General features: G+C 42.8%; 1 protein-coding gene across 2 annotated transcripts; it reads right to left on the reverse strand.

Annotated features, from left to right (window-relative positions):
- Positions 1–1,288: 1,288 nt before the first annotated feature.
- On the reverse strand, positions 1,289–27,673 carry ACE2 (angiotensin converting enzyme 2). 2 transcript variants are annotated; one of them, XM_048286796.1, is made up of 19 exons: positions 27,367–27,673; positions 24,229–24,387; positions 22,238–22,331; positions 21,477–21,620; positions 20,012–20,124; positions 19,384–19,492; positions 18,573–18,670; positions 17,021–17,190; positions 15,716–15,942; positions 14,765–14,909; positions 13,111–13,209; positions 12,352–12,474; positions 11,830–12,002; positions 10,883–10,941; positions 6,271–6,371; positions 5,200–5,316; positions 3,777–3,971; positions 2,972–3,095; positions 1,289–2,618 (listed from the first exon to the last, which is right to left on the reverse strand). In XM_048286796.1, exons 1-18 carry the CDS (start codon positions 27,553–27,555, stop codon positions 2,975–2,977), a joined length of 2,436 nt encoding a protein of 811 aa, XP_048142753.1. In that variant the 5' UTR covers positions 27,556–27,673; the 3' UTR covers positions 1,289–2,618; positions 2,972–2,974. The 2 variants fall into 2 exon arrangements, with proteins under 2 accessions (XP_048142753.1, XP_048142746.1); XM_048286789.1 differs by having other exon boundaries at positions 1,289–3,095.

Consider the following 27,673-nt stretch of genomic DNA (forward strand, 5'->3'; position numbering starts at 1 on the left):
AGAACTACTGCAAGTGACAGCAACATAAATAGATATAGTCTTACTTTCAATTACTTAGAAATTACTACAGGTAAAATATTATATCTGTTTTCTCATCAGTATTATTGACTTTAGTTTTGGCCCTGAGGGCGTATATTTGATTTGAAATTCATTCTAAGCTGCATATTTAGGAAATTTTCAATTTAGCAACATATGAGGCATCTACTAGAGTGTTATTGCTTCCTGCAATAACTGGTAGAAATAAAGAAAATAATGTTTTATGCGGAATTCTATAGTCACTGAAACAGTAAATGGTAAATTTGCTGATCTCTATAAAACTTGAGACGCAAAAATTTGAAGATAAATGAAAATGCTATTAATATAATTGCTTAGCCAAATATTTTACTCCTGAGGCACTGAAATTTGGCTTCTGATGTTAGTGCTTGAATAGGAGCACCCACCTTTCAAATGTGCACAGCACTACAAAAATTAGTGCTAACTTCAGCACGTCTTGAGATACCAGATACATCTGAAGCTACGTAAGTGTAACAGAGGGATCTAAACTTAGACACTGACAGTTGCAAAATGCTGATCTAATATGTATAAAGAGGTTTTAAAATAATTTCTGAAATAAATCCTTTTCTCTCTTCTCATATCTGAGCTAGTTCAGCATATGATGCCCATAAGAGTCCAAGTGATGCCTGCTTGCCCTTTCCCTGGTGGAGCTGCCCCAGCCCTAAAAGAGACCCCTCTGCAGCTCTAGTTTGAGCTCTCCTGAACCTAAGGAATAAGAAATGCAGGGTGCAGACATGTGGGGAAGGGGAGAAAGAAATGAAGGTCTCTGGCCAGACAGAGGCTCCCGTGCCTGTGCTTGCCCGCATTGCTTGGTCCCAGCACTGGAAGCTGGCTCGGAGAGCACATCCTTGTCTTCGTGGGGAGCTGCAGGTGTGTTTGAAGGAAAGCTGCATTTGGGGTTATGCAAATGACTTGGGATCTGTGCAGGCCTGGGGGCCACGGAGGCTGCACGGGAGGGAGGGGTAGGGCTTGCTATGATGTTGCCTGTGAACCAACCTGGGCCAGGGCATGCTGACTCAGAGAAAGGGTCAGGGAGGGGTGCTGACCCTGAGAAAGTAGGAGAGGGAGGGCCCCCCAGCACAGGTGAGAGCTATTGGTGGGGCTAATGCATGCAGCTGATTTTTTTCATATAAAAGCCTTTTTATTTATGTTCTTCCAACACCCTGCTATATCCTTTTAGTGGCTTTTTGTGCTGACAATTCTCAATAGTGTTTTTTGATTCATAGCACAGCTTTTAAAATTAATTGTATTGAAATTAAAGCTTTGTCATAATGAAAAAGTTAATCTTAACAACACATCTGAAGATGGCTGTCATGACCAATTACTTTATTTGATTGTTTCCAGCTTTGCCATTCCTTTTTTGTGTTACTGCACAGTAAGTAGGAAGACCACAAATAGTTGATTTATTTATCCTAAAAGTTCAGCTCAAGTACTAAGGTTTGGGGATGTTATGGCAATGGAATATGTGGTATAGATAAGCAACTTAAAAAAAAGTATTTTCATTCCTTTGCATTAGTGTCTAGTTTGCAGTTAATTAGTATCATCTGCTTACCATTTTGAACTGCTTCATTTAACGGTCTTGTCTCTTAAATTGGAAATGAATGTGGAGCATTATGTCAGTGTTTTGTGAACCTGTAGAGCCCAGATATACTTTTCAAATATATTTTTGGTTGCTTTCTACAGATTGTGATCATTTTGGAGGTCCATGATTTTAAAAGTCCATTAATTTTCTGAGCATTTTTCATGCAGGATCATGTTTGCTACTGGCTCTTTGTTGCAATCCAGGACTGAGTATCAGACACCTTGTGAGTTTCAGTGACTGGGTGTGTACAGAAAAAAACACGCTGGCATGGTTGCAGCTACAGTGGGGGACCTACAAGTCGCAGAATCACAGAAAATCTGGCTGAAAATGTCCTCTGGAGGTCATCCAGCCAAACTTCTCACTCAGAGTGGATTATACCCATTGGTCCATCAGCCTTACCTTTGTCTACCTGATCTCTGAACACTTCTAAAGGTGGAGATCTCACAGAGTACAGAACAGGCAACCTGGTCCAGTGCTGCACTATCCTCCATGTGAACAGATTTTGTTTTTCAGGTGCAACCAGAACTTCCCAAGCCTCAGCCTACTGCCCCTTGTATGTAATAGCACAAGTGTACTTGTTTTATGTGGCATTTGAAATGCAGTATTTGTAATAGTGGAGGCAATGCCCAAGGAATAGGTTAAAATAACCAAAACAACTTTGATCATTTAGTATTAAGGAAGTTTCCATTTTTAATGTCAACATAAAAGAGATTTTTTTTTTTTTTGAGGGAGCATGGGCTATTTTGTCTCTACAATACTTATCAAGCAAACTGTTAGAAAAATAACTTATGTTATAACTCCCTAATAAACTTCCAGTGCTTGTTAGTCTTCATCCAGTATCAATTTTACATTGATACAGATTTCTTGAAGGTGCAAAAATTGCAGTTATTTCATATCAAATTGAGTTCTTCATCACTAAGGTTCTTCTGATAGTCAGGTGGTTTTTTTGTCACTGTCCTTAGAACACTTTTGAGGTCTCCATCTGGAAAGATCGAGATGTTCTTCAGGAGGATATGAATTATTCTTATTTGTGTCTTGGTCTGTATACAACTGTATACTTCCAAGCTTTTGTATCTCATGACACAGGAAACAGAAGTTGGATGAAAAGCAGCACAAATGGTGTGTAATATTATGCACATAATTCATAGAAAAGCCATGCGTTTTTTCTAGTTGCCACATAAATAGCAGATTTAGTTGCTATTGGCCATGAACCATAGATTAATGGTCAACCAGAGGACATTGTTTGATGCTGTCCATAGTGGTTTTCTCCTTTGCTAGGCAATATTATTAAAAGTGAAATGAAAAAAAAACCAGAAGCCCTTAGTGTACCCACACCTTTTAAAATGCTGTTTGTGTCTCTTCAGCTGGCTCAAAGCCCAGGTTGCTTCTCCCCTCTTCACCATAAGGGTTCACCTCTCCACTGTTTGATCCTACTTCACCTCTGCTTTCTCTTGCTCTCCTGTAATGAAAATTCATTTTATATTAGAAAGTCTTCTGTTCAAGTCCTCCTGGATCCCCAGAATCCCACACTGTAAATAATACTGTGTTCAACATTATATATATATATATATATCTCTCAACATAGTATATATATATTTCTTTTATATAAAAGAAATCAAGTTAGATTTAAGAAGAACTGTAGCAAACCTCCTATGTTCTTAGAAACCCTGTTAGTGGAGAGTCATAGAAAACCAACCAAACTTTATTGTTGTTAATGCAATAATATTTAAGGAAGACTTCACTACTGTACAGCCTACAATCAGATTACAGAAAACTGTAGGTGCTGATAAATGTGAACAACTCTGCTGTTGGAAAAGGCACCATGTTCCCAGCAGGACATCCCATCCTCCTTGCAGCAGGGTTGGCAGAAGCCTGGACACCCTGCAGCTCCCTGTGGCCACAGCACTGGTTAAACTGATGGCAGTGGGGAAATTGCATTAAGCTGCCAAAGCTGCCATGTACTGAGAGACAGGGAGCTGAACCTTTAGCTGTCACTGTTGAGGGGAGAGGGATAATAAGTTTTCATTCCTTAACTTGCTTCAGGTAAACTGGGCAGCCTAATTTGTAAAAAATCCTGATGATTTAATTATCGGGACATCTTCCAGTGGTCATGGTCATAGTATCAAAAAATATTACTCACTTTTTGCGATCTCTTTGACCAGTGATGATCAAGACAATAACTCCAATGACAACCAGACTCATGACCACCCCAAATACAATTAACCAGATGGTGACTGGGGGTTCATAAGGTGCAGCCAGGGTTGGAAGTATTCCCACAAACTCCAGCGTGTTATCATCCAGTCTGAAAGCCTCATTGATTCGTCCCCGAGACATCCTGCCATCGAATGCAAATTCAAAGAGTTTCACACACTTATTGGAAGGAAAGGAACAGTTTTCAGTTGTTTTATATATCTCCAGTGTGCCAAGCTTTCCCTGAACTGCTCAGTTGAAAGGACTGCAGAGGAGATACTGCTAAACCCATATTCCTTCTGGCATATGAGTGACAACCACAGGAACTTTAACCCTTCACCTGTAGCAGTTTAACTGACATGTTCAGACACTGTATGGACTCTTAAACTCAGTCTTAACATTTATCAAATGAACCTTCTGATCTTCTTCTCTCCTTGTATTTTGCCCTTCATTCTCTATCCAGAAGTTTCTTAGATATGACACATAAAACCCTACCTTTGACATCTTACCTATCTCCCCCCTACAATCTTACACGATTTTTATTCTTGTGTTTTTCAGTGCCCTGAAAACCCTTTCCCTGGTGTATCATCTGGGCCTGGTTTTTCCCTAAATTTCCACATCTGCTATTGAGTGCTAACCCGAGAGTGACTTTCACAGCCATATTCTTTTCCCTTAGTTCACCTACTTATCTCACTGCTTTTTCAACCCCATCTCATGTTGATGCCACTTTTAGATTTGTGCCCTCTTCACTTCCCACTGCACCTTACCCATGATCTTCTGCAGAGTTGCAGTTTTACTTATCATTTTTATAGCAATGACTTACAGTGGTGTCACACCGTGCTATAAAAGAGCTGCTCATTGACCTGTAAGTGGAAACTAGCTCCTGCTCTGACCTCTTCTATATAATCAAATACATCTGGCTGTCTTTCTAGTGCACCATTATTCTGGAGTCCTTGTTAACAATAATTCTTGCACTGCCTTTTCATTAATGAGAAGAAGAACACACGTGTACCTGCACACATTGTTACTGTATTCTGGATTTCAGAATAAAAAATAGTTCCTTTTAAAGTTTGAGCAATTATATCTGCTGACGAGGTATGATGCAGTGAGATGTGTTTTGGCAATTTTACAAGCTCCCTGAAGCATTTTACATTGGCTGCTGTCCAAGACACCATCTGATAGATGGACTGTTTCCTTTCTGTCATAATAGTTTTCATCCTAGTTTCTCACATCCCACTATTTCCATTTTAACTGCAATATTGACTCCCTTGTCACTGCTTCTGCCTCAGCTGACTTAAGCAGTGTTTTCCCTTCCACCCTTTCATCTGGTTGTTTGGTTGGGGCTTTTTTTCCCCCAGAGAGCAAAATCTCACCTGATGGCATTTTCCACGTCAGCTTTGGGCACAATATCACTGATGTTACCTGGCATGCTGACAGTAATGTAGAAGGAGATCCTTTGTGTCTGTTCCCCAACATGAATGTCAGTAATTCTGAAGGAGAAACAGAAGAGAATGGTTATTTTCATTGTTAAGATGACAACAGCTTTAAATTTGGGCAAGTGAACAGTTGTATTTGATTGGCATTGCCAGGGGCTTAGTTTATGCTAGGGAATGCTTTCAAGTGAAATCAGCTGGGAAGTGAAATCAATTTTCCTGCCAGAATTTCTTTTTCTATGTGTGAATCTGTATCTTGAGCTGGAGAGAGTCTACCTCATACCTAAGACAATCCTTGGTATAATTTTCTACAGCACATAATCACTTGAAGAACAGAGAGTGTTTGGGGCTGGCCCCCTGGATGAGGTGATGTATGAAGTACCAAGTGAAAAAATAAAAAAGCTTTCTTCCTTATTTTTCTAGAGTAGATTCTAGATATTACATGACTGATGTTCTATAAAGTAATATCTAATAGCTTAAGTAGACAGCTCCTGAACGTTATTGAAGATACTTAATCAAAAGGGTTACCAAAATCATTTTCAGGTGAAAGATTTTGTTTGTAACCGAGCTTAGATAAGATTAGTAAGTCTGTACCAAATTCTAGTGGTTTATAGTCAACATGTTTGTCTTTCCTTGGCCCCAAACTTCTTGGATGTTCAGTATCATACACATACATTGCTAGAAATGTTTATTTCTAATCAGTCCACCTTCCCTGATGTTCCTATATAGGCATTGGGCACAAATTGTCAAGGTTCATCTCCATCACTGATAAGCTGTGGGAGACAAAGCCTTCTTACCTAACTTTAGCACATTAATCCTAAACTTCAGGCTCTTGAGTGGAAAGACACCATGTAGCCAAGCTGGCATCTTGCCTTTTGCAAACAGCTGATGTTTGACATTGTTTCTGTCACCTTATATTTGACAGAAGGCACAATTAATTCCACCAGTTCATGCCGTTAGCCAATCAGAAGCAATGCAGGCAGAGCTGGCACAATTAAGCAAGCCACTCACTGGAAGTCAACTTCCTGTTTCTTCACCTCTGCAAAGTATTTTCTCACGGCATAGGCAACGGATGACTTGAACAAGAAGAGCTCACTTTCATCCCATTCATACTGCAGAAACAGCACAAGAGAAATTCATCAGAGATGGCAACAAATCAGAGACGCTGAGAAATCCTTCTAAAAAGAAATAGCAATTGTAATGCTTGGCATGCACTTCAGTATTATTTATTTGTGCCATGATAGCACATCAGAAACCGACCCAAACTCTTTAGCTCCATTAATCTGGGCACTGTGCAGGAGAATAACCAAGGAGGCATCCCTGCTGCCAGACATCATGCTGTCCCTCTGCAATCTCTGGTACCTGTATATGAGACTGCTGAATATGCTGCTGTCCCAGCACATCTCCCTGCCTTAGAGGGAGAAAAGGCATCAGCAAGGCTATTCCTACAAAATATTGTGCATTCTCTTTGAATTTTAAAGATTTCATAATTTATATCTTGTTTTAATCACATAATTTTATTTGCAGGCATGTTCTATTAAGGATGAGAACCTTTGTGGTAGAGTTGTGTGAAGGTGGCTAATTTATTTCCTCGATGAGCTGGGATTTTTGTTTGGGATCTGTTTTGGTAAAAAACTCTTTGCATCTGTACTTCTGCAGCGAACACATATTTGTTGTTTTTCTCTGGAGAATAGATAGGTGATATAAAAAAAAAATGTACTGCCTGTGTGCAGGCTTCTCCTGGCTTGCCTTATGAGTCCAAAGTTATTTGCAGTGGAAGACAAAAATAGCTTCTCTGGTGCAGGAACCAAGAGCTTTACAGGGGGCAAAAACCACCACAGGAGGTGATAAAGCAGCCTGTCTGTTGTGCAATAGAATGTGTGCATGAAGGGAAAATTCCCAGCTGAACTCCCTGGCAATATCTTTTTATTCCCCTAAGGCATAGATTTGATTGTGTTTATGGTACCTGGGCAGGAAGGCCTGTAAATGCTGTCAGTGATAGACTTACACAGCTCCTGACTTTCTTGAGTGTTATTCAGGAATGTGTGGTAGAAGGCAGCTCTGTTGTAACAGGTGTTATAAAACCCAGCTACATTTTTCAACCGTATCCACCTCTTTGACACTGATATAAAATGAGAGAGATGTATAAATATCTATGAGGAAGACAGGGATAGACAGGGATAAACTGTTTAGCTGGGTCTGTTGCACTAGGACAAGGAGTAATGGGTTTAGACTAAAAGAGTTGATTTAGATTAGTTACCGGGAGGAAATTCTTTACTGTGAAGGTTGTGTGGCATTGGAACAGGTTGCCCAGAGAGGTGGTGGATACTCAGTTTCTGAAAACTTTCAGGGTCAGGCTGGGTGAGGGTGAGGCTTACAGCAACTTGATCTAACTGAAGATGTCCCTGCTCATTGCAGTGGGTTGGGCTAGCTGGTCTTTAAAGGTCCCTCACAACCTAAACTGTCCTGATTCTATTAATACACAGGAGGAAAGAGCAGAAAGGACCCACTGCTGGTTTCAGTCCATTCGGGACCAGATCCCAGGAAAGGCGCAAGTATCCAAAGCCATGGCAATCAGAGCAGTCCCCGTGGCATTTGGAGGGCAGGGGCTGTGCCAGCCCTGGCTGTTCCCACCAGGAAGGGCTGAGGCTGAGTTGCCTTTGTGAGTTAAATGCCCCTGGCTTTCTCCTGCTTGCACAGCCCTGCACCAAAGCACCTCTTCTTGTTACTGCTGCTGCCTCCGGCAGCTGGCACTGTTCACTATCACAGCTAAGAAGCTATTGTCGGGGTTTCTCTATTTTCTATTCATGCCCAACATCTTAAGGCTTACAGCGCTGGTTTTACTATAATTTTTTTACCAGAATCTAATTGAGCTTGATTCCTCTACTGATGCTTTCTGTACTTAGCATGTCAACTTTTTAATCATTTATTCATTTCTCTAGTTTATATTTTTTCTTTTTCAGTCTAATGTATTTTAATTGCCACTGTGCCTCTCAATTGCCTTTATAAATACTATTACTGGCTGTGTGGATGGGAAGTACCTGGCTGGCTTCTGATCTGTGTTTGAGTCATGACTACCCACACAGCTTCCCCAGGCATCTGAGGAGCCCACCTCACACTGCGTGTTACAGAAGCGGCTTTGCTTCCAGAGAGAAATGAACTCTGCCAAGCCCCTCTGCTCTGTTACAGTGTGCTGCCTCCAAGATCCCACATGCCACTTGAAAGACAGTGTAAGTGTGGCCTCTGATTCAAAAAGGATTTTTCATTGTAAAATACATCTAAATGCCTGCAGGCTGACAGCTCTCAGTTCCCTAGCACTGTCTTGTGTGGCAGCCCTTTACAACGTGATCACACATGGGGCATTGACATGGTGGAGAATTTTGAATGAGTGTTTGAAGAGGGGTCTGGTTTTCAAGTGGCAGTCAGAGGCTGGCACTCCTGGACCTGTTTATTTTAAATATGACAGACCCCAAGGGATTCAGTGGGGATCTTGTAGCACTTTCCCTTGTGCGGGCACTTTCATAAAGCCCCAGCTGAAGCAAAGCTGTGGATGTTTCAGCCTCATCAGCTGCACTGGTGATCCAGGGATGCTGCGGCTGCAGCTCTAATCTCATCAGGCTGAAAACAATTAGCAGGGTAATTGTGGCAGTGGACGCTCTGGTACAGCTGGCGTTGAGCCCATCCGAGAGTCTGGATGTTTAATTTGCCGGAACTTGGGGCTATTGAAACTTCCCTGCTGTACCAGCCAGGGTTGAGTCGCGGCCAAGAGCCGCAGCTGCCCTGCACCCCCAGCACAGCTGTACCTCTGCCCAAGAGCAGGAATCTTTCCCTGCCTGCTCTCTCCAGAGCTAATGAACACAAATGCAAAAACGTTTGCTGGCATACTCAGAGTGCTTTGTGCTTGTTAGGTCAGTGCAAAGCAACTCAAAATACACCTTAAACAAACAGCTGCACGGGGCCCACAGCTTCTGTGCACTGTGAGCCATGAAAAGCACCCAAAACACATTGCTCTGTGTAGATGGGCTGAGATTCCTGCCCGAGATTCTCCCTGCCTTTCTCTATGCCAGCTCATGCATGTACCATTACCTGCTGCTGCCATACCAGCATTCAGCCATGTCCCTGGGGGCTCAGCAAAAGGGAAGTTTGCGGGGAGGCAGAAAGCAACCTAATAGAAAAGGTTTCTTGAGAGTTGGTGATGTGAACTGGTTTTGAGAGGAAAATGTATGTCTTGCTCTTCAGATCTTAGGAACCTACCATCCATACAATAATTCAAATTAAGTAATCTGTATGAGATTGTTTTACAGCTGCTCAATTGCACAACAAAAGACTATGATGGCTAAAGGCAGGCATAAAAATGATATTAAGCTAAACATTAACCATAATGACTAATAAATGTGTTGTAATATGGAACCTTTTCATGCTGCTGATATCAGTTTTGAATTGTATCTAACTTGACTAGGCAGTCTAGGAAGCAATAAAACTCCAGTAGAGCTTGCATGTGAGAGAGTGATAGAAGCAAGAGCATCAATTCATATGAAAAATGAGCCCGTGGTTTGTGTCCTTGCTAGTGCAATAGGCTCCAACACGCAGGTCTAAATGACCTGCCTGATGACATACTCGTTCTTGGAAAATTACTTATGTCCTGCAAGGTGAAAATGGCTATTAACAGGAATGAAGTGTCTGCACTTAAACCTTCTACACTGCCTCCATGAGATTAGCATAAAGAGGAAGAGTTAGAAAAAGGAATGAATTTTCAGCCTGGGTTAAGCAGATGGGCTAAGGCAATGCTCTGTTTAAAATCATAAAAGCCATCTTCGGCTTTGATGAGATTTTTTTCATTGCTGTAATACATTTTATTGGACCAGCTGGTATAATTGGGGAAAGAGATAAACTCTTGAGAATGTAAGCCCTTCTCCTCATCTGAAACAGAAGCAGCTGCACTGCACTGTCCCCTGCAATCTCAATAACAAAGCTGTCTCTGCATCAGGGTTGGAGGGCAGGGAGGCAGCTGAATATATCAGCTGCAAATATTTCCAGGGCCTGGAAATATTACAGTAAACAGGCAAACAAAAATCTACAGAGAAATGCTAATAGATTTTAGTTTGAAATCAAGAGTACTTAAGAATAGAGAGTGGGATCCACCAGCCTGCTTTTAAATGTGAAGTAGCTGCTCTAATAACTTCTGAAGGCAGCCACCATAGCCATGATAATGGCAATTAGAGGAAATTAGGTAGAAGCTTTATGTGGACACATCAGCAAATCTGGGAAAAATACAGCCATTTTCATGTACACAGGTTCCCCTATGTTAGCCCTCCAGGCCTGTTCTGTAGGAGGCAAAAAATCATGATTGGTATCTCTACAGAATAACTCAATTCATCTAGGTGAGATGCTTTTCCTAAAATGGGTGGGTAACTCCCTGGAGGAGTTCCTCCAATAATTCTAGAGGGAGTCTTGACCACAAACTCAGACAAGACATCTTATATGTGATAACCCTTCACCTGAGCTGATGCCACCCTTCAGACACAAAGATCAGCTATACCCTGACCCATTTTCTGAGCACCATTATCACAACACCTCTGTTGCCCAAGCAGTAAGAAGGGTGCCACAGGACAAACACACTCACCGCCTGGTCCCCCAGAGCTGACTTCAGGCTGATGCGTACTTTGATGGCATCGCTAGAATCTGGGTTAAAAAGAAACAAGGGCCATGTTAGAGCTGCAGCAACAAAAAGTCTGTTCCTGGGAAGTGCTGAGGTGGCTAAAGTTTCCTTACAGGTTCCCCTGCTCCCCTTGGAGAGCTTGGTGGGACTGATTTTGTTTCCTTTCAGTCGTCTCTACTGCAAACACACTCATCTGAGTTCCCAAGTCTGGTTTTGTAGAAGATAGAAGGAAAATTCCTCTTTCTCACCACTGGGAATGAGCAGCTTAGATGCAGATGCTGGTGCCTGGTTTGGTGAATCCCACTTTCAGAGACTGGGACAGGGCTGTAAGAGTTATGGTGCTCTCCAGTACTGGCAGTGATTACACATATATAACCTGGCTGGTTCATCGCTCAGTGTCACAATAAGATGAAAAATGCATTTTTCCACAGTCTCCTCCTTTTCATCCCCTTGATCTCCCCTCTTTGACTAACACATGTTAGCAAAAAGCATAGCAGTAGTTTCTCTGTACTGGTTTGCCCCTATGCCTGGCTCCCAGGACCCGTAGCTCCCAGCCCTGCAATACAGGCACACTGTTTTCAGGCAAGTGCCACACAAGACCAAGCTTCTGGTCTTTCTTCCTTCTGTACAGTCATCCCATACTCTGAGTGCTGCCATTATGAAAAAAAGACACCTCCGTTTCTGGGAACTGGGTGGGGTTCTGACAAGCACCTGTGCTGACTTCTCCAGCTCTGGCCATGAGGCAGCCAGTCTGTCTTCTGTGACTAAAACTTACAGCTCAGTGTTTATTTCCCATAACCCTGCTTTTCTAGGGGGAATAGCCTCCAACAGCTACCAGGGAGAGGGGCTTTGCTAATCAAGGGTTGTGAAGACTAACAAGTGTCTTTAAATTACCCACATGCCATACGTACATGGAGCCCAGTCTGTTTTCCAGCCAATGAATCTGCCAGAATTGTTTTTTTTCAGCCACTCATATAAAGGTTGAAAGTAGTTGAGCAAGGGAGCTGCATTCATGTATTTTTCTCCTGTTACACTTTCCAGCGCTTCAGTCCAGGACTTGGATCTCCCTAATTCCAGCAATTTTCTGTATATGTGAAATGAGAAGTAATATGTTATTGCCATGTTCTGTCTAGATGAGAAAAACAATCTGTGATCAGTATAAAAGTGTTCTTTTTTGCTTCTGAATTCATTCCTTTCTCCCATTATTCCTATTAAAAAAAATGTTTTATTCCCACAAACAAGTAATTAAACCTTTGATGCTTAGAACCTTAGTGTACATAAATTTAGTCAACCTGTCAAAATGAATTGGTTGGTATATACTAAATAAGCTAGGTTTATTCTTGATGCAACTTCATTGACTCCAGAAATTTTCAAGGATGACTTAGGCTTTGTTGTACTCTGATTTATTACGTGCGAGAAATTTACATCGTTACCTGAGTTTCTGACCAGCTGCAGTGGAGTTGGTAATGTCACACTTGTGAAGAGGCCCGGTATGGTTAGCTGCCTTGCAAAGTGCCTCCTGGAACTGGAACTGATAGATGGTGCGGGTGTAATACCTAAAGGAAAGGCAAGGAAAAGGGAGGCACAGGTTTTATTAGTTGTCTGTCAAGGAAACCTGCAAGCCCTTGGCCTTTGGAAGGCTCTGCTGTGTCAGCTGTCACTCCTGGGAGACTGCACTACAGGGAGAGAGGCCAGCTGATATTTATAGCCTAAGCTAAGTCAAATTTAGCAAAATGCCAAGATCAAATGGACAAGAAGTGCCCCAAATCTGTTTGTTGCGACATAAATCACGAGAGAGTAAAGTTTTTAAGATCCAGCTCTCTGCTCTGAGCCCTCTAAATGAGGCGGCTGAGACACAGAGGACATCCAGGGCTGCATGTGCATGGCCCAAGGGGCATGGGGCACAGTGATTACCCAGAAGGCAAACACCTCATACAGAAGTGCTCCTGCTGGTTTGATGGCAGCATGAAACTTTTCTCCTCAGCAAGAAGCTCATCAGCCTCCTCACTGCTCAGAGATTATTATGGAACAACCCCTGATGTGCAGAGAAACACTCCCATTGAAATCAGCAACCTTCGGTCTGGGCTTTAAACAAAATAAGATTGGGTCCTGAGACTCTCCAGCAGATGTTTTAGGTAGTTCGGGCTCGTTCTGTAGACAAAATTTAAGTCATGAATTAAACACTGCACTACCTTATGAAGGAGTAATCATTGGCCACATGAAACAGCGCAGCAGGGTCACAGTAGGTTTCATCATGAGGGACTGGTTCCACAACACCAACTATGTCTCTCCTGGAGATGAAGGAAAAACACAGGGTTTCTGTTTATAGACAATAAGGAAAGGTAATCCGACTCAGCTTTTCTTCTGTTTTGTCTGGTACGTATGGCCACCCCTCTCACTTGCAAACAGAAGAATTCCATACAGCTCCCAGTAAGCCCAAGCGAGTTCTGCTCCACAGCTGGCAAGCACAGAGAGGAAGCTGCTTGTAAACTCATTGTGCAAGGAAGGGATCTGTATGATAGCAGGGTGTGCAGAGAGAAAGTAGTGGTAAGAAATAATCTACAAGACATGAGCTTCACACACACAGCCCTCATGCCCTGGGACATCCCCAGTTTAGAGACCTGCATTTTCATTCTGGGCAAGGGCATGCAGAGACTGGGCAACCCAAAAGGTAGATGGTCTCCTGTACCACTGGGCCAGAGACAAGCTTTCTTTTTATTTTCCTCTTCTGAGAAGTACTACAGAAACAAACCCATGCCTTAAGTTCTGAAAATGATAATGAGCTTCCATAGAAATATTTTTCATAAACCTGTATTTCAAGCAGAGAGCTGTGCACTCTGCAACAGACGTGATAAGCTTTGCTGAACAGTTTGTCATTCTCTGTTTCTCTGACATCTCTGCTACTTTTGAATACATTGAAGCTGATTGATTTTTACAGTGGGTCAAGAGGCTTGCATATATCAAGTTATATTATAGATTCTGTTTGCTGATGGAGGCTTACTGTTCGTGTTCGTGTTAGAGTTCAGGCTCTATTTTCAGTGTGAGGCTTGTTTGGTTTCTTTGCATTTTTCTGCCCTCATATTAAAACCAACCTGGGAAATTACAAACTCCTGTCTGAATCATACTGATTTTTAATCTTGTGCTCCAAGGTGCTAAAAATAGACTGATTGATGGGCATAATCTGAAAAGGCACCTCTGGTGGTTACTTGCTGAGGGAACTGTATTTTCATTATTGAGAAAAGTGGTATCTTAGTACGCAAGAAAGGAAAGATTCAGTCTGAAATCTTTCAGACAATTTGCCTCCAAAACCACTATACAGTGGGGAGGAAACACAAAGCAGACAAGTGAGCTCAGATACTTGGTGGATTGAGATCTGCATGCTTCTCTGGCTGGCAAGTACAATGAACTTCACTTTCCACTTGTCCTCAAGGATGTGGGGAGCAAACCAGAACACATGACCAATGAGACTTAGAGAAGGGCTGTACTTTAGCTACAAAGATGTCTTGGGGAATGTGTCAGGGGGACAGAAATGTTGATCTGAAAGGCCATGCAAAGGCCATGGGCTGTCTTTATCAGGAAGCTGACACAGGAAACAAGGAGGAAGTTTTTTGAGAGGCAGGGTAAAGTGCTAGAGGATATACACAGAGTTAATGGGGACACACGGCTTATGAGGCATTGTCTGCACCACTATTGGGTATTTCTATCTGGCACTCTACTGGTATTTACAGAAACACTCAGAGACACAGATCCTGCCCTACAGGAGCACAAGCACCTCAGTACATTGAGTAACTAGGGTTGAGTTTGCAGGTTCATATGAAAAAAATCCCCTTTGTTTCTCAAACTTACTTCATCTCCCACCACTGTTTGGTCCATTCCTGCTTTGTAATCTCACCCCTAAACACCATCCACCTCCACTTCTCCAGCATGTAAGTGAAAGGCATTGTTCCAACAATCGTTAGTGCTTGTTTGAGCAGAAAGTTGATTTCAGTTTCTGGAGAGAGAAGCAGTTAAGGTAATGGTTATGGTAGCAATTAGTATCTGATTAGATGGCTAAAGTTACTTCCCATTACAGCTAATGCTTACATCTTGTTTGAATTACAGATTTTCACTAAAGAAAAAGTGGAAGGAAGAATATTACTAGAAAAAAACATGAGATAAGATCATTTAGGAATTGTACACAGTTTTATCTCTCTTTCTTTCCCCCAAACTCTTAAATAACCTAGTCCTTTGACATTTACATTTAATTAGCCATCACTGTGAACCTTTCCAGTCTCTGGGAATTTTGATCTGAAGACATCTCAAAATGTATAAAATGTGCATCTTCATCTGTCTCAGGCAGTACTCAGAAGCCAGACGAACTGCATTATAATGAGGGCCTACCTGTGTTGTCACTCAATATTCACTTAAGTGGGAGATGTAAATCTTGAGGTTTCAGTTTCATTTGAACTGCTAAATACATATCTTGATAGAGATATGTATGGATTCATGCAACAGAGATTGAAAAGAGTTTTGGAGACTCATCTAAATGAACTATGAAGATTTAAGGATGAGTTGTTCAGTACTGAAGGTAATGAAGTGCTAGCTATTTCTTTTTAAATTATGTAGCAGCATTGTAAAGCAGGGATCCTTGCTGCACAATGTGATTTGCAGAAAAAATAGTATTTCTGGTAAATTAGAAGAGTTAGATTTTCAGAAGCCTGTCAGTTGAATATTGAGTTTTCAGACGCAATCTTCTGCTACAAAATAAGGCCAGCAAGTGCTTTCACATAAATATATAATATTTATACATTTATTTACCTTCATCATCTTGGAAAGTTGGCTCTAGGAGATCAAGAGATTTCAAGTGCTGAGGAGTGGCTGCAGAAAGTGACATAATTTCACCTACAGCTTCGTGGAAGCCCTCGTTGGCACCACTCCTCAGCAGGTAGGGCTGCCCTGCGTATGCCATGTCGTACTCAATGTGGCCCATCTCATGGTGTGCAGTCAGAAAGTCATCCATGGTCACTTTGGTGCACATCTTGATCCTGCACACCAGAACAAAGTGTCTGTGGTTAGAGAGACAGTGGCCAAGAGAGAGGCTGCCTGAGCATTGTCTGCCACAGCCATGGGGCAAAGCCCCTCCAGGCTTGCAAATGCCTCTTGCCCCTTGCAAAACCTGGGCAGCTACATCCTAGTATGCAGTTCACATCCTCCTGCTACAGCAAGACTTCATGGGGAACTCAGCAAAACACCTTCAGTCACCTTGAAATTGTCCAGGGAGTAAGAGAAAACTGCTGTTTTGTGAGAACAGCTGTCTCCTAAAACCTGGCAATAAACTCACTGTATGTATGGGACTGAGTAACCACCACCAACCTCAGGAAGACAGTAATGTATAAAACTCTCTGTGTTGGTGACTCCTGCTACTTCATCCTCATGTAGGTACTATTTGCTAAAGGAATGCCTTCCAAAGAGGGGTTCTTTTCACCTTCCCCAGGCTGCTGAGGTGTGACGCTGATGTGTATCACTAAGGCTCTGCTGGGCACCATCTTTTTTCCCTGGGTGACTCTGGGGACTGCAAGAGGGGTCAGAATTTCTGCAAGAAGTATTCATTGTGTGGGAGCTTGCTGTCCCACTCCCTTTGTAAATATGGAAGAGACTGATGGATTTTGATGAAACTGGATAACCCCACTAAAGATGGACAGTGGGCTCACAGGAGATTTTCCCTTCCTACCCAGGGAGCCGCTGCCATTGCTGAAAAATGTGCAGCTCTCCACAAATCTCACCAGTATCCACCCACATTTCTGCTTATTTGCTAAGCCCTAGAACATAGTCATCATTTCTCTAATTCATAAAAATATTAGTTACTTCTATGCTAAAATTTGAGAGTAGATCTTGAGTAGATCTACTAAAAAATTTGAGTAGATCTTCACAGGAAAAGTTACACAGAAAAGTTTACAATCCCAAAGGATCCCTGCTCTCTTGTCTTCCTTTCCCCTCTTATCAGCCAGAAAAAAAAAAATAAATAAAGGAGAAATTCTAACTTAAACCAGCATGGTGCTCCTTTAGTGAAAATATGTTTTTTCTAGGAGGTGGTATAAAAAGGGGTCATAGCAATTCCAGTACCTGTAATCGTTTTTGCCCAGGTCCCATGCTGTAGGATGGCAGACAACCTTCCTGTTGTCGGTCGGCTCTATGAGCATGGAGTTTTCCCAGAAGCCCTCAGTCATGTTATCAAGGCCAATGGAAAAGAAGAAGGCCTCAGCAGCTTTGAATATTTTAATTGCATCCCAATTCTGAAAGAGACAATGCCACCATTAACCACTCCTTCTGCATGGAGCCTGTTCCCAGTGCCCTGTTTAATGCAGGGCAGCTGACTTCATATTTAGTTCCCAGGAGCTTCACACCTCCACCTGGCCTATTGAGAGCAAGTCAGTAGTGTCTGCCTTTGGCAGTTCTGTAAATTCTGCTGGGAACTTGAAGTGGTTTTGCTGCAAACAAAATAGGTTTCTGCACTCAGAGGTTCAGCAGATAGCACCTGACCCAGACCAGAGAAGCTCTCAATAAAAGATAAGCTAAGATAAAAAATGCATTCCTGTCAGTAGTATGTCAGATCTGCAATCCAACCCTTCAGCCACTTCAGCCAGCTTGGGGACAACTCATTTGAGGAAGTGGAGCTGCATTCCCAGCAGATGAGCATGAGAGATTTCAGCAGAACCGTAAAACTGGCAAATGTATCTACAGGAGTTGCTTATCAGATTGTAACTGCATGGCAATGTCCAGGATAATTCTGCCATTCAGCAGTTTTATTATTCTACCCAGAAGGAACTCTGCATTTACTGGACTGAGCTCTCACAGAGACCTGGCTGGCAAACAGCTCATCTGGACAAAAATCCCAAATTGGGCACACCCACTAACAAGGATGAGCCCACCCATTGCTCAACGGCTCTGTAAATAATATTCCCCTTCTTGAAGTGGAAAGTCAACAGACACAAATTTATGACATAGTGCTGCCTATGACAGGAGAGTAGATTTCAGGTGAATAACTGCATTTCAGAAATCAAATTCTATCTATCACTCTAGTTTATAAAAGGAGTGAGGCTTTGGCAAGACTACAGGGAATTATTTTCGTCCATGCTCTTGGTCTGGTGAAGGTGCTGTCACAGCTGTTAACTCTGCAGATCTCAAACACAGACCTTATGGTACTATGCAGTTATCAAAAGATAACAGGCAGCATTGCAGTTTCTCTAGCTGTATCCAAATAAACAAGACTGACAAAAATAAAACAAACTGTGATATACAAACTATTTGATTATGGCAACTAGCAAAGGTCATATTTGATACCAGCCCACTCCAGGAGTCATGAAATATTTAAAAGTACAAAATACATCTCTTAATGGATAAGTGTCTCTGAGGAAAATATACTTGGAAACAAGATTAAGGGAGTCAAAGAGGGTGGAGGAAAAAAAAGAACAGCTAAGGGGACAGGTACATTGAAAAATGCATAAACACTTTAAGGTGAAAAGCAAAAAAAAGGATGCAAAAAGCAACACTTTGTTGGCAGTACATCTGCCTGAGGGCAGACATGGATTTCTAGAGAGCAGCTGATATGTGGTGCATGATTTTTATACCATCTAGATTTGTTACATAATGCATATTGCATGAAGGCATGTCTTACCTTTTCAACCATTGCAGAAGTTACATCAATGTTTGGTTTGGCTGGATAGGGAACAGTCAAGGCATACAGATTCGTCCAGAATCTACCCCACATATCACCTTCACAAAAAGAGAGAAACAAATACTTTATTATGTATTGCTCAAAGGTGCCAGACAGGCCTATAAATTGTGCAGTGTCAAGAATAGGGACTCCTATACATCTAACAAGGCCCAATCCAGATGTGGATGGGAGCAGTTCTGAAAGGTCATGCATAGGTCAAACTCAGATCAAGGATCCTTTTATTACCCAGTATCAGCTATTCTTGTATAATATAGTTTCAGGACTGATTAGATTCCTAGAGGTGTATGACAACTGAACATGCTTTTTGTTAGTCCACATGATTGTTGTGCCATGTTCAGGTACACAACAGTTACAGCAGCTTAATGCTGCACACTTTGAAAGCCAAGTCAGGAAATGTGGGATCTTAGAGTAAAATTCAAAAGGAAAAACAAGTCTCTCTGAAACTCTCATTTCTAAGGAAGACAAGTGCCACAGAGGGGAGGGAAATGTCCCAGCCCAGTGCTAGAGTTTTGTGCTGCGTGACATTTGGCGAGGATGAGAACACCTGCCTTCCCTTCCTGCCACTGCTGCTAAGCACTTGTGTCATCTCTGCTAGGAATTTATCCATTTCTCCTCTACCCTTCCCTTTATCTGTAACCTTTTTGTTAATATCCTGATTAAACAGTCAGATTACTCTCCTCCCATGTGCCTTGAAGGTGACTGTCCTATGTATAAAGTGAGGTTTGCACGACAGGGACACAGGTTGACATACCCAGTAAGTGAGCAGGGAGGCATCCTGTGGAGCTGATGTGCTCGGAGCCATACACTTGCTCCAGCTTGTGTCTCACGTAGGCATGCAGCTGCTCATACAGAGGTTTTATCTGGAGGCAGAGGAAGAGAAAGAAACTATTTTTTTTTTTTTCACTTTGCTCTATTCCACTCATCGCTCCTAGACAGAGAGCCTCAAAGCTGTCTCTGGCAAAGTTCAGCTGCAGGTAAGTGCACCCCAAACCTGCAGCTGAACTTTGCCCCCTGCCTCAGGGCTCAGGCACTGAGTCCAGATTCCAGCCACAGAAGTCCTGTTCAGATATGAGGGAGGGAGCATTGCTAACTTTCAAGCTGGAGTACCAAGGATGCCATCTACCCCATGGACCCTGCTGGGAGGAGAGACATGGACCTGCAGAGCTCCCTTTTCCCAGCCGTTGGGGACCAAGCTGGTCCTTGAATGGCTGCACAGGTAGAAATGTCATGTATGTCTCCTCACATCTGTTTCTGTTGAATCCATGCAGACTGAGATCAGCTAGTTTAAAGGTTTCATCTTCCTCCATAACATTGGCATATGAGCCCACCATTTCAAAACATAATCCTGCAACCCAGGTGAGAACTTTTCCTGCCTCTACCTGCTCAAATGTCTTCTCCACATCTTCGATCAGCTGGTCACGGCTGTATTTGTAATCTTCTGGAGACTTTGCTTCATAATTTGCTCTCCAGTAGTCTCCATAGTCAGCATAATCTGTAAAGCATGGATGCATCACATGAGGACACCAGATGTGGCACTGCTTTGGTCTGCAGGAAAAGTGCAGCTCCCTGCTGATCCCATGCAGACCTGCAGCCTTTCCCCAAAGCAAAGCAGGAAAGTGCAAGATAGCTCAGGTTTAGCAGAGAGGAAAAAGCTTCTCTGAGGATCTGTGTCATGAACATTTTTCTCATGAGATTTCCAAGAAATTCAGAAATTGCAGAGACAGCTATGTGCTAGTTAAGGTCATTCTGTCTGTAGATGGAGGTCAAAGGAAATCATGAATCCTGACTGGAGCTCCTGCGGCTATGAGGGACAGCAGCCTCTGCTCAGGCTGGATGCTAAGGGGTTCTCACAGAAGGTATAAACTGGTGGACATTGAATATGGGCCTGCTCTTGCAGAAACTAAAGCACCAGGACAGATGTGGACACCAGAAGTGACATTCAGCTCCCAGTTCCACTAAGTCTTCCAGTCCACTTGGCTCCATCAAGCCTGAAGTAAAAATGGCACCTTTCTTCCTTGGTGGTACGGAGGAAGGCCATAATGACCATTCCTTAATGTTTAGCTTTTTTCCATGCCTTACTATTTGGACCATATTTTCTTATCTAGCTGCAACTTGACAGTTTTTGCAAGACAAGGAGCATGGGAAAGCAGGTGATACAGCTGGAGTTTGGCCAAGAGATAGATGATGTAGCTACTTCAGAAGCTATCTTAGAAGACCCCAAAAGAAAATTAGAAGGTAGCTGCTATTGTTCCTTGAAAAGACAGTTCAATATGATTTGTGTGGAGATCTCAGACTGGAAGCACACTTCCCTTAGCACAAAATCCTTTTTGAACAGCCAGCTGCACCTGCTGTCCCAGGCCTACCACATCTGATCATTCCAGTTAGGGAATAACACTTTATAAATGTACCAGTGATTGTGGCTGCTGCAAGAAGGTCAAGGCCCATAGGAGAGAGGAGACGTCACCAAAATTCAGCAACACTCAGAAGCTGTTTAAATGGAGTGTGCTTGTCCATAAATCACAAATGGTGCAGTTCTGGGTGGTATGTAATGAGGGACACTGATGCATTATGGCCTTTGGGAAAAGGGCCAACAAGGAAAGATCCCAACGAAAAGGTGCCTCTTGTTCCAGGCTGGGAAGAAACCTCTAAACTGGTCAATGGCAGCTGTCTGCATCGCCTCTTACATTGAGACATGCACACCAAGAGTAAATCATGTGCAATTTATGTATGTGTTTTGAATTCCTGGGAAAGTTGTATAACCCTGCAGTATGTTTACTGGTTTCTGGAAGCCAGAAGGAAAAAAAAAGAAAAAGGAAACAAAAAGGAAAAAGAAAAGTGACTTACTATTAAGCCTTGCAACCTCATTTTCAAGTTCAACATACTCTTCATATAATGGTCGCATCATTCTGCCAACATCAGCTCTCCAGCCTTCCCAGGCCCACAGTCTCTCATGATAATCAGTGCTCTCAGCCATAATAGCATCCAGACCTGTCAGAACAAAAAAATAAGTACTAAGCTTTGAAAAAGCAGAATTTTTCTTTCACAGCAGGCAAATGAACCAAAGTGAAAGAAATTCATGAACGGAGAAGAAAACACTTTGTATTTGATATACTGAACTATCCCATTATTTCCTTGCATCCTTTCCTAATTTAATGTCTTCCCCTTGTCTTTAAGAAGCATGGAGCACATCATGAATCTCTTAAATGCTCTCTCCACGTTATCTTCCCTTAAGCTGGTAGAATTCTCAGGACTGGCCTCAATAAAACATTGAGTCCAACAAGACTGATAGCAGGGAACAAAAAAATAGATTTTCTGTGATATAGGCAAACCCCAGGTGACAGGCAGGCTGCCACACAAGCAGAGCAGCCCTCCCCAAACTTTGTTTGCTACAAGCAGGAGACAGCATGTCTCGTGGGCAGAAGGTCCAATGGAGGTCCCTGAACTGCAAGGTGCAATTAAATTATTACTAAGCTTTAGATAGCAGGAGATATCTGTTGAAGTTACAGCCTGTCCTTTTGCAGTCAGGAGCCACAGCCACCCTGGGGCTTTCTCTTTTTGCACCCTCAGGGTGAAGGACACAGTAGGGGCAGTGGTTGGTGTCATACCTGGCTCCAGCACCAAACACTCAGTCGGATTGTTGATTTTACAGACGGTCCCAGTGCTGTAGATGGTACTCATTGTATTTAATACAGTGCCCAGCTGCAAGTTAGATGCAAGATAGCTTGTTAGAAACCCACTCTGTGCAAAATAACAGCCAATTATGATAATTCCTTAAGAGCTAGAATCAACACTTCACCCACCAGCTTAATATTTAAGCATATGTTTGAGCTCAGTAGAGATTAATGAAAGAATTTGCCGAAATGCATTACTGAACCAGACCTAGCTGGAAAAGACAGATAATCTCCCAAATATATGACATAACCTACAGGTTCTTAATATCCAGTCAGACAGGATTCAATGAGCACTGACTGTCACAAGAGAGCTATCAATACACAGCAGAAATAAAAAAATAAAGTTTTTTTAAAGTTTTATGAACCCACATAAACTTTGCAGGAAGGTTGCAGCTTTGAGTGGCAGCAGAAAGGGCCCCTTTGGCAGGTGCTGCCAGGCTGACTGTTGCTTGTGGGTTTTAACATCACATCCCACTGATTGCATGGATCTGCTTAGACTCTATCACAGAGAAGCTGTGGCTCATGTCTTGGGCCAGCTGAAGGCCAAAATGCATCTGAAATCATTCAGCTCTATCTCAGAACCTATGCTACGCAGCTCTGGTTTTAATATTTTTTAATGTTTTCACATCTTTATGCATCAAGGAAAACATGTACCACTTTCAGCCTTCCCTTTAGGACTATGCAATTTCTCACTTAGAGCTTTAAATCAGAGCTATGAAGAGCTGTCAGTGGGAGGGGTAGTTAGTGAGTAGCTCTAATTTTATCTCTGTCAGCAATAAAATAAATGGGTGCCCAGGCAAATTTTTGTGTCAGTGAAGAATACTTAAATATTCCTATGGAATCCCATCAGACTGTATAAAATAAGTCACTTTTCAAACATGAATCAACAACTTCAGCCCCAAAGGCCATTATCTAGGAAATTCTAAGTCTCTAAACAGGGAGGCTACTGAAGAACATACCTCCTCAGCAGAGACAACACTACCATCAGTGCACTGTTGTGATTCAAAATAAATACAGGTTTGTATGAACTGCCAGCCTTCCCACCATCACAATCTGTTTTTCAGAAATGCATCTTATATTTGGATAAGACAAGAGATCCAGCCAATCTGCTGCCTCCCTTGTATGGTGGTCATCACTGCTGACCTTAGCAGGAAAATCTCAGGATTCTTCTGTAATCAGGACTGTAGGATCTGGACTGTAGGCTTTCATGACTCAATGCTATGTTTCAATTTGATCTTCAGCAAAAGGAAAGTAATTTAACTCTCAAGTGTTTGGTTATAAATCCCTTTTGAGTCTGCATAGCTGCTCACTCCATCTACTATCCATCTACCTGCCTCTTAGGTGAACTTGCCAGCGCAAATGTCAAATCTCATTATGATTCTTGCCAAATCTTTCTGGCCTTCAGCAGCTTTCAGTGGAACCCTCTCCATTCTCAGGCATCCCAGGGTGCCCAGTGCAATGAAACATTCCTTCTTTTTTACAGTGTGATAATGTACCATGTTCAGAGAAAGAAAGACTTCCTCCATCTCCACCTTTTTGACTCATTGAATGGCCTTTCACCCATCTCTTTCTGCTTATTGCCCTCGGTCTGGACTACACCAAGCACTTACCACATGTCCTTTCTTGGTTTTATGACTAACCCAGATATAAGCACAAGGACTACTCTGAGGCGTGTGTATGTACACGTGTTTGAAATTTATTCCATGGCAAAACTGCTGACTGAAATGGTAACCAGCTTCCCAGGCCAGACTACCCCTCCAGTCCTGTATTGCTATGAACACCTAGAACAGGTACACTTCCATACCATACACAGCATCATCCCAAAACAAGCAGGGTGGCGACAGCACCATGCCCTGGCTTGAGGGTGTTGTGGGAGGCAGCTGAATTCACACACCAAAAATGATGAACTACATTCAACAACTTACTCTGTTATATTTTTCTGGTGACAGCACAGATGATCCTCTTTCCTGGAGAATCTGGATCTGGAGCTTGGTGAGGTCATCCGTGATACTGTCTACCGGGAAGCTGCTGGCATTCCTGGAGGCCTCCTCGTAAAACGCGGACCACTTGGCACCCGCCTCGTTCTGCAAGGGGTTCACACAACCCTGAATTACCCTCTTCAAAGGAGTGGAGTGGCCTGATGCCTCTCCAGACAAAAATATCACTTCTGGGAAGAACTTCATTTGTGAAGAACACTTGTGGAATGCAGGCTGAGCACTTGCGCCTCATAGCTAAATGGCTGGAGAGCTTTTTGGCTTTGTTTTATTCACACACCCAGATAACCATTTTTCTTTGGGAACAGCAAAAAGCATGACTGTCTACTCACACCTTGCTTGTTATAATTGATCCAGCATCTCTTTGCTGTATCTCCTGCTACTCTAAATCAAATTTTCTTCCCTTAGTGCTTTTCTTCACCCACCTGTGAAGAAACAAGCCAGGGCACAAAGAGATCTGTGGCCCAGATGTCAATTCCCACTTCTGCTGCAGTAGCAGGAACACTCAGCAGCCAAGATATTGATACTGTGTCTGTTTGTAAGGCAAATATCACTTTCTTCTGAAATGCTGGTAAATAAAAGATTATACTTGGACAAAGGAGGCTCTAAACAGGTCCGCAAATTGGGCATGCAAAATCTCAACATTTTGCACAAGATTGCTTTTAACACTTCTGCAGTTACAGACCATGGTATCGAAACTCCCAAATTTCAGCGCACAAAGAAGCAGCATTAGAACACAATTTGGAGTTGGGACTGTCTTATTCAGCTTTTTCTAATGTGTTTGTACACAGTTTAGCACATCAGAACCCATTCCAAATGGCAAGAATAACAGTACTAATTAACCTGTGTCCTTGGGACAGTTTATTTAATTGTGCTTATGCCAGAGCTTCCCAGCTTGTGGAAGAGGGCACCTGTAACACCCATCCCTCCCTGCTGAGGCGTCAGGGAACTCAAATGTCAGATTGTACCTGAAGAGCTCCTTCAGGCACTCATAATCCCTGTGCAGACACACAGCAAGGCCAACATTTTCTGCAGGGCTTTGCCCGGGTTGTCCAGCCCCGTGTGACAGGGGCACAGCATCCACTGCACCTGCTCCAGGCTCCAGCAGAGACAGGTGGTGGCAGATGTAAACCCGTGGTAATCCCATCCCCACACCTCCTCCATCCTGGCTGCAGGAGGGCAGCCATCACTGGGAGACTTTCCAAACTCTGCCCTTCACAGGAGCAAACAGTCCTGACACTCCTCAGCAGCTTGCAAAGCTCAGTGGGCAAGAGCTTGATAAAAACCCAGAGGAAGAGCATCGCTGTCCAGATGTGTTCCTGAACTCCTTGTCCTGAGCAGGGACAGAGAGGTGCCTCAGGAGTGGCAGGGCAGAAGGGGGGGCTCGTTGGCTACAAAAGCCGTGGGAAAGAAGTTATCTTGCTGTCTGATATTTCCACAATTAGAGAAATTGGTTGATAAGTCAGAGGAATAGTTGTAGGGCTTGTGACACAATTTACAAGGAAAATGGATGTGAAGGAGCCAGAAGGGACAGTATTCATTAACTCTCCTCGAGCAGAACGGGAGGAGGGGAATCAGTGGGTTTATTATCAGTGCTGCTGAAGAGATCAAGCGAGAGAAAATGTTCTCTCTGAACACTAGACTAATTGGTTTTTATTGCTGGTATCTCCTTATGTATTTTATTATCATCTCATTAATGTTGAAAATACTATATAGGGCTTTCATTTTATGTGTTTGGAAACATTACAGTTTAAGTATCTGGTGCCTCGGAAAAAATTCCAGATTGACAATGATTAGTCATTAGGATTTCTTCCAGCAATCAGTCTCCTTGCTTTAATTAAGAAATATGATAATTAAAACATGTTTTAATTAAGTTATATGACCACAAAGTGAAAGACCAGCCATTGTGCAAAAATAGATGTAGGATGTTCAGCAACATTTTTATCCTCTGAATTGTTTTCTCTAAGGCTTGAGTTAACTTTAAAACACATGCAGCCTCAAAACAAGGTGGTTTTGTTCATTTTGAAATGCTGAGCTGAGGCATGGCAATATCAGTAACCAGCCAGAACATGGCTGCCTGCTCTTGACAAGTTCTTGCCTAGAGACCCCCGGGACTGGGGCAGACAGAGGCTGGTTTTGAGAAGCAAGGATTATATTGGAAGACAGTTGGAAGTAAAAATGTTGTGGTCCTTCCTGCAGATAGAAATGGACTTTCAAACCAATGTACTAGACCACTAGAAACTCCACTGCTGGCATTTTTTAGTCTGTGATCTCATTTCATTTTTCCCAGTCTAATACCTCCAGGCAGTCTACCAACAGCCCTGACTATGAGAAGAGTGATAGGGGCAGGGGGAAAGGTCCACTACTGGGTAACTGGTGTAGGCTGCTATATAAATCCATCAGCAAACATTTAACAGAATGCCTGCATCCAGAAAATATTTGCATATTCACTGAGAAGTAAAACAACTGCCTGTGTCAGTAAAAAGCCCAGTGTTTGTTTGGTCTTAGGGAAAGTGGGAGATTTGAGCTCACATGGGTACAAGATTCAAATCCTGTTTCCTTGCACCACAGGGCAGCACCCCAGACCCTCAGGGAAGATCATCCCCTCTGGGATGTGCCCTCTCCAAGAGAAAGGGAATTGCTTTGCTCTTGGAAACACTGCAGAGAAACACTACACCAGGAGGCACTGATGGTGTTGGACTCAGCAGAAGAAAGTGTCTCTCTCCATCCAACACAGATTTTGGGGATGAACATGCAGTACCCCTTTGCCTTTTCCCTCCACTCACTGGGGTGACCTGAAGTGATGGCTAGGGACAGTCCAGCTTCTGGACATCCCTGTGCAGTGCAGGTAATCCAGGTACTAACCCAAGGCTGTAGAGGCTGGTAGTGGCCCAGGCACATCCAGTGAGCATTGCTACATTAAAGCAAGCTCCTCTACCCTCCCCAGACTAAAACACAGCTACCAGAGAAGCAACACTCCAATTTCAGCCAAGCTTGGTGGAACCAAAACAAACCAGAAAGTGTCAGATTCCTAAGACAACAGTAAAGCCCACAGGATGGAGCACTTACCATTTTATTGGCATTCTCCTCAGTGATGTTGGTGTTGTAGTTCCATGAGGCAAGAGAGTTCTCATAGCTGATATTTTCTGCCCTCCTGTTAAACTCTTCTAAAAACATTTGGGCTTGTTGTGTGACATCCTGAGGGGTCACAACAGAGCTCAGGCCGCAGAGAAGCCACAAGTGGACCAACATATTCATGTTCAGGATGAGAACCTCCCAATGAAGTAGGTTTCCTCAGGGAAGCTTCTCTGTCAGTCTCTGCCTCATCAGCCTTCAAGCGTGGCCAGCATGAAGAAGAAAGGCTGAATCCAATTTG

The sequence above is a fragment of the Corvus hawaiiensis genome, chromosome 2 (genome assembly GCF_020740725.1).
Source record: "Corvus hawaiiensis isolate bCorHaw1 chromosome 2, bCorHaw1.pri.cur, whole genome shotgun sequence".
In the NCBI taxonomy this organism is placed as follows: domain Eukaryota; kingdom Metazoa; phylum Chordata; class Aves; order Passeriformes; family Corvidae; genus Corvus; species Corvus hawaiiensis.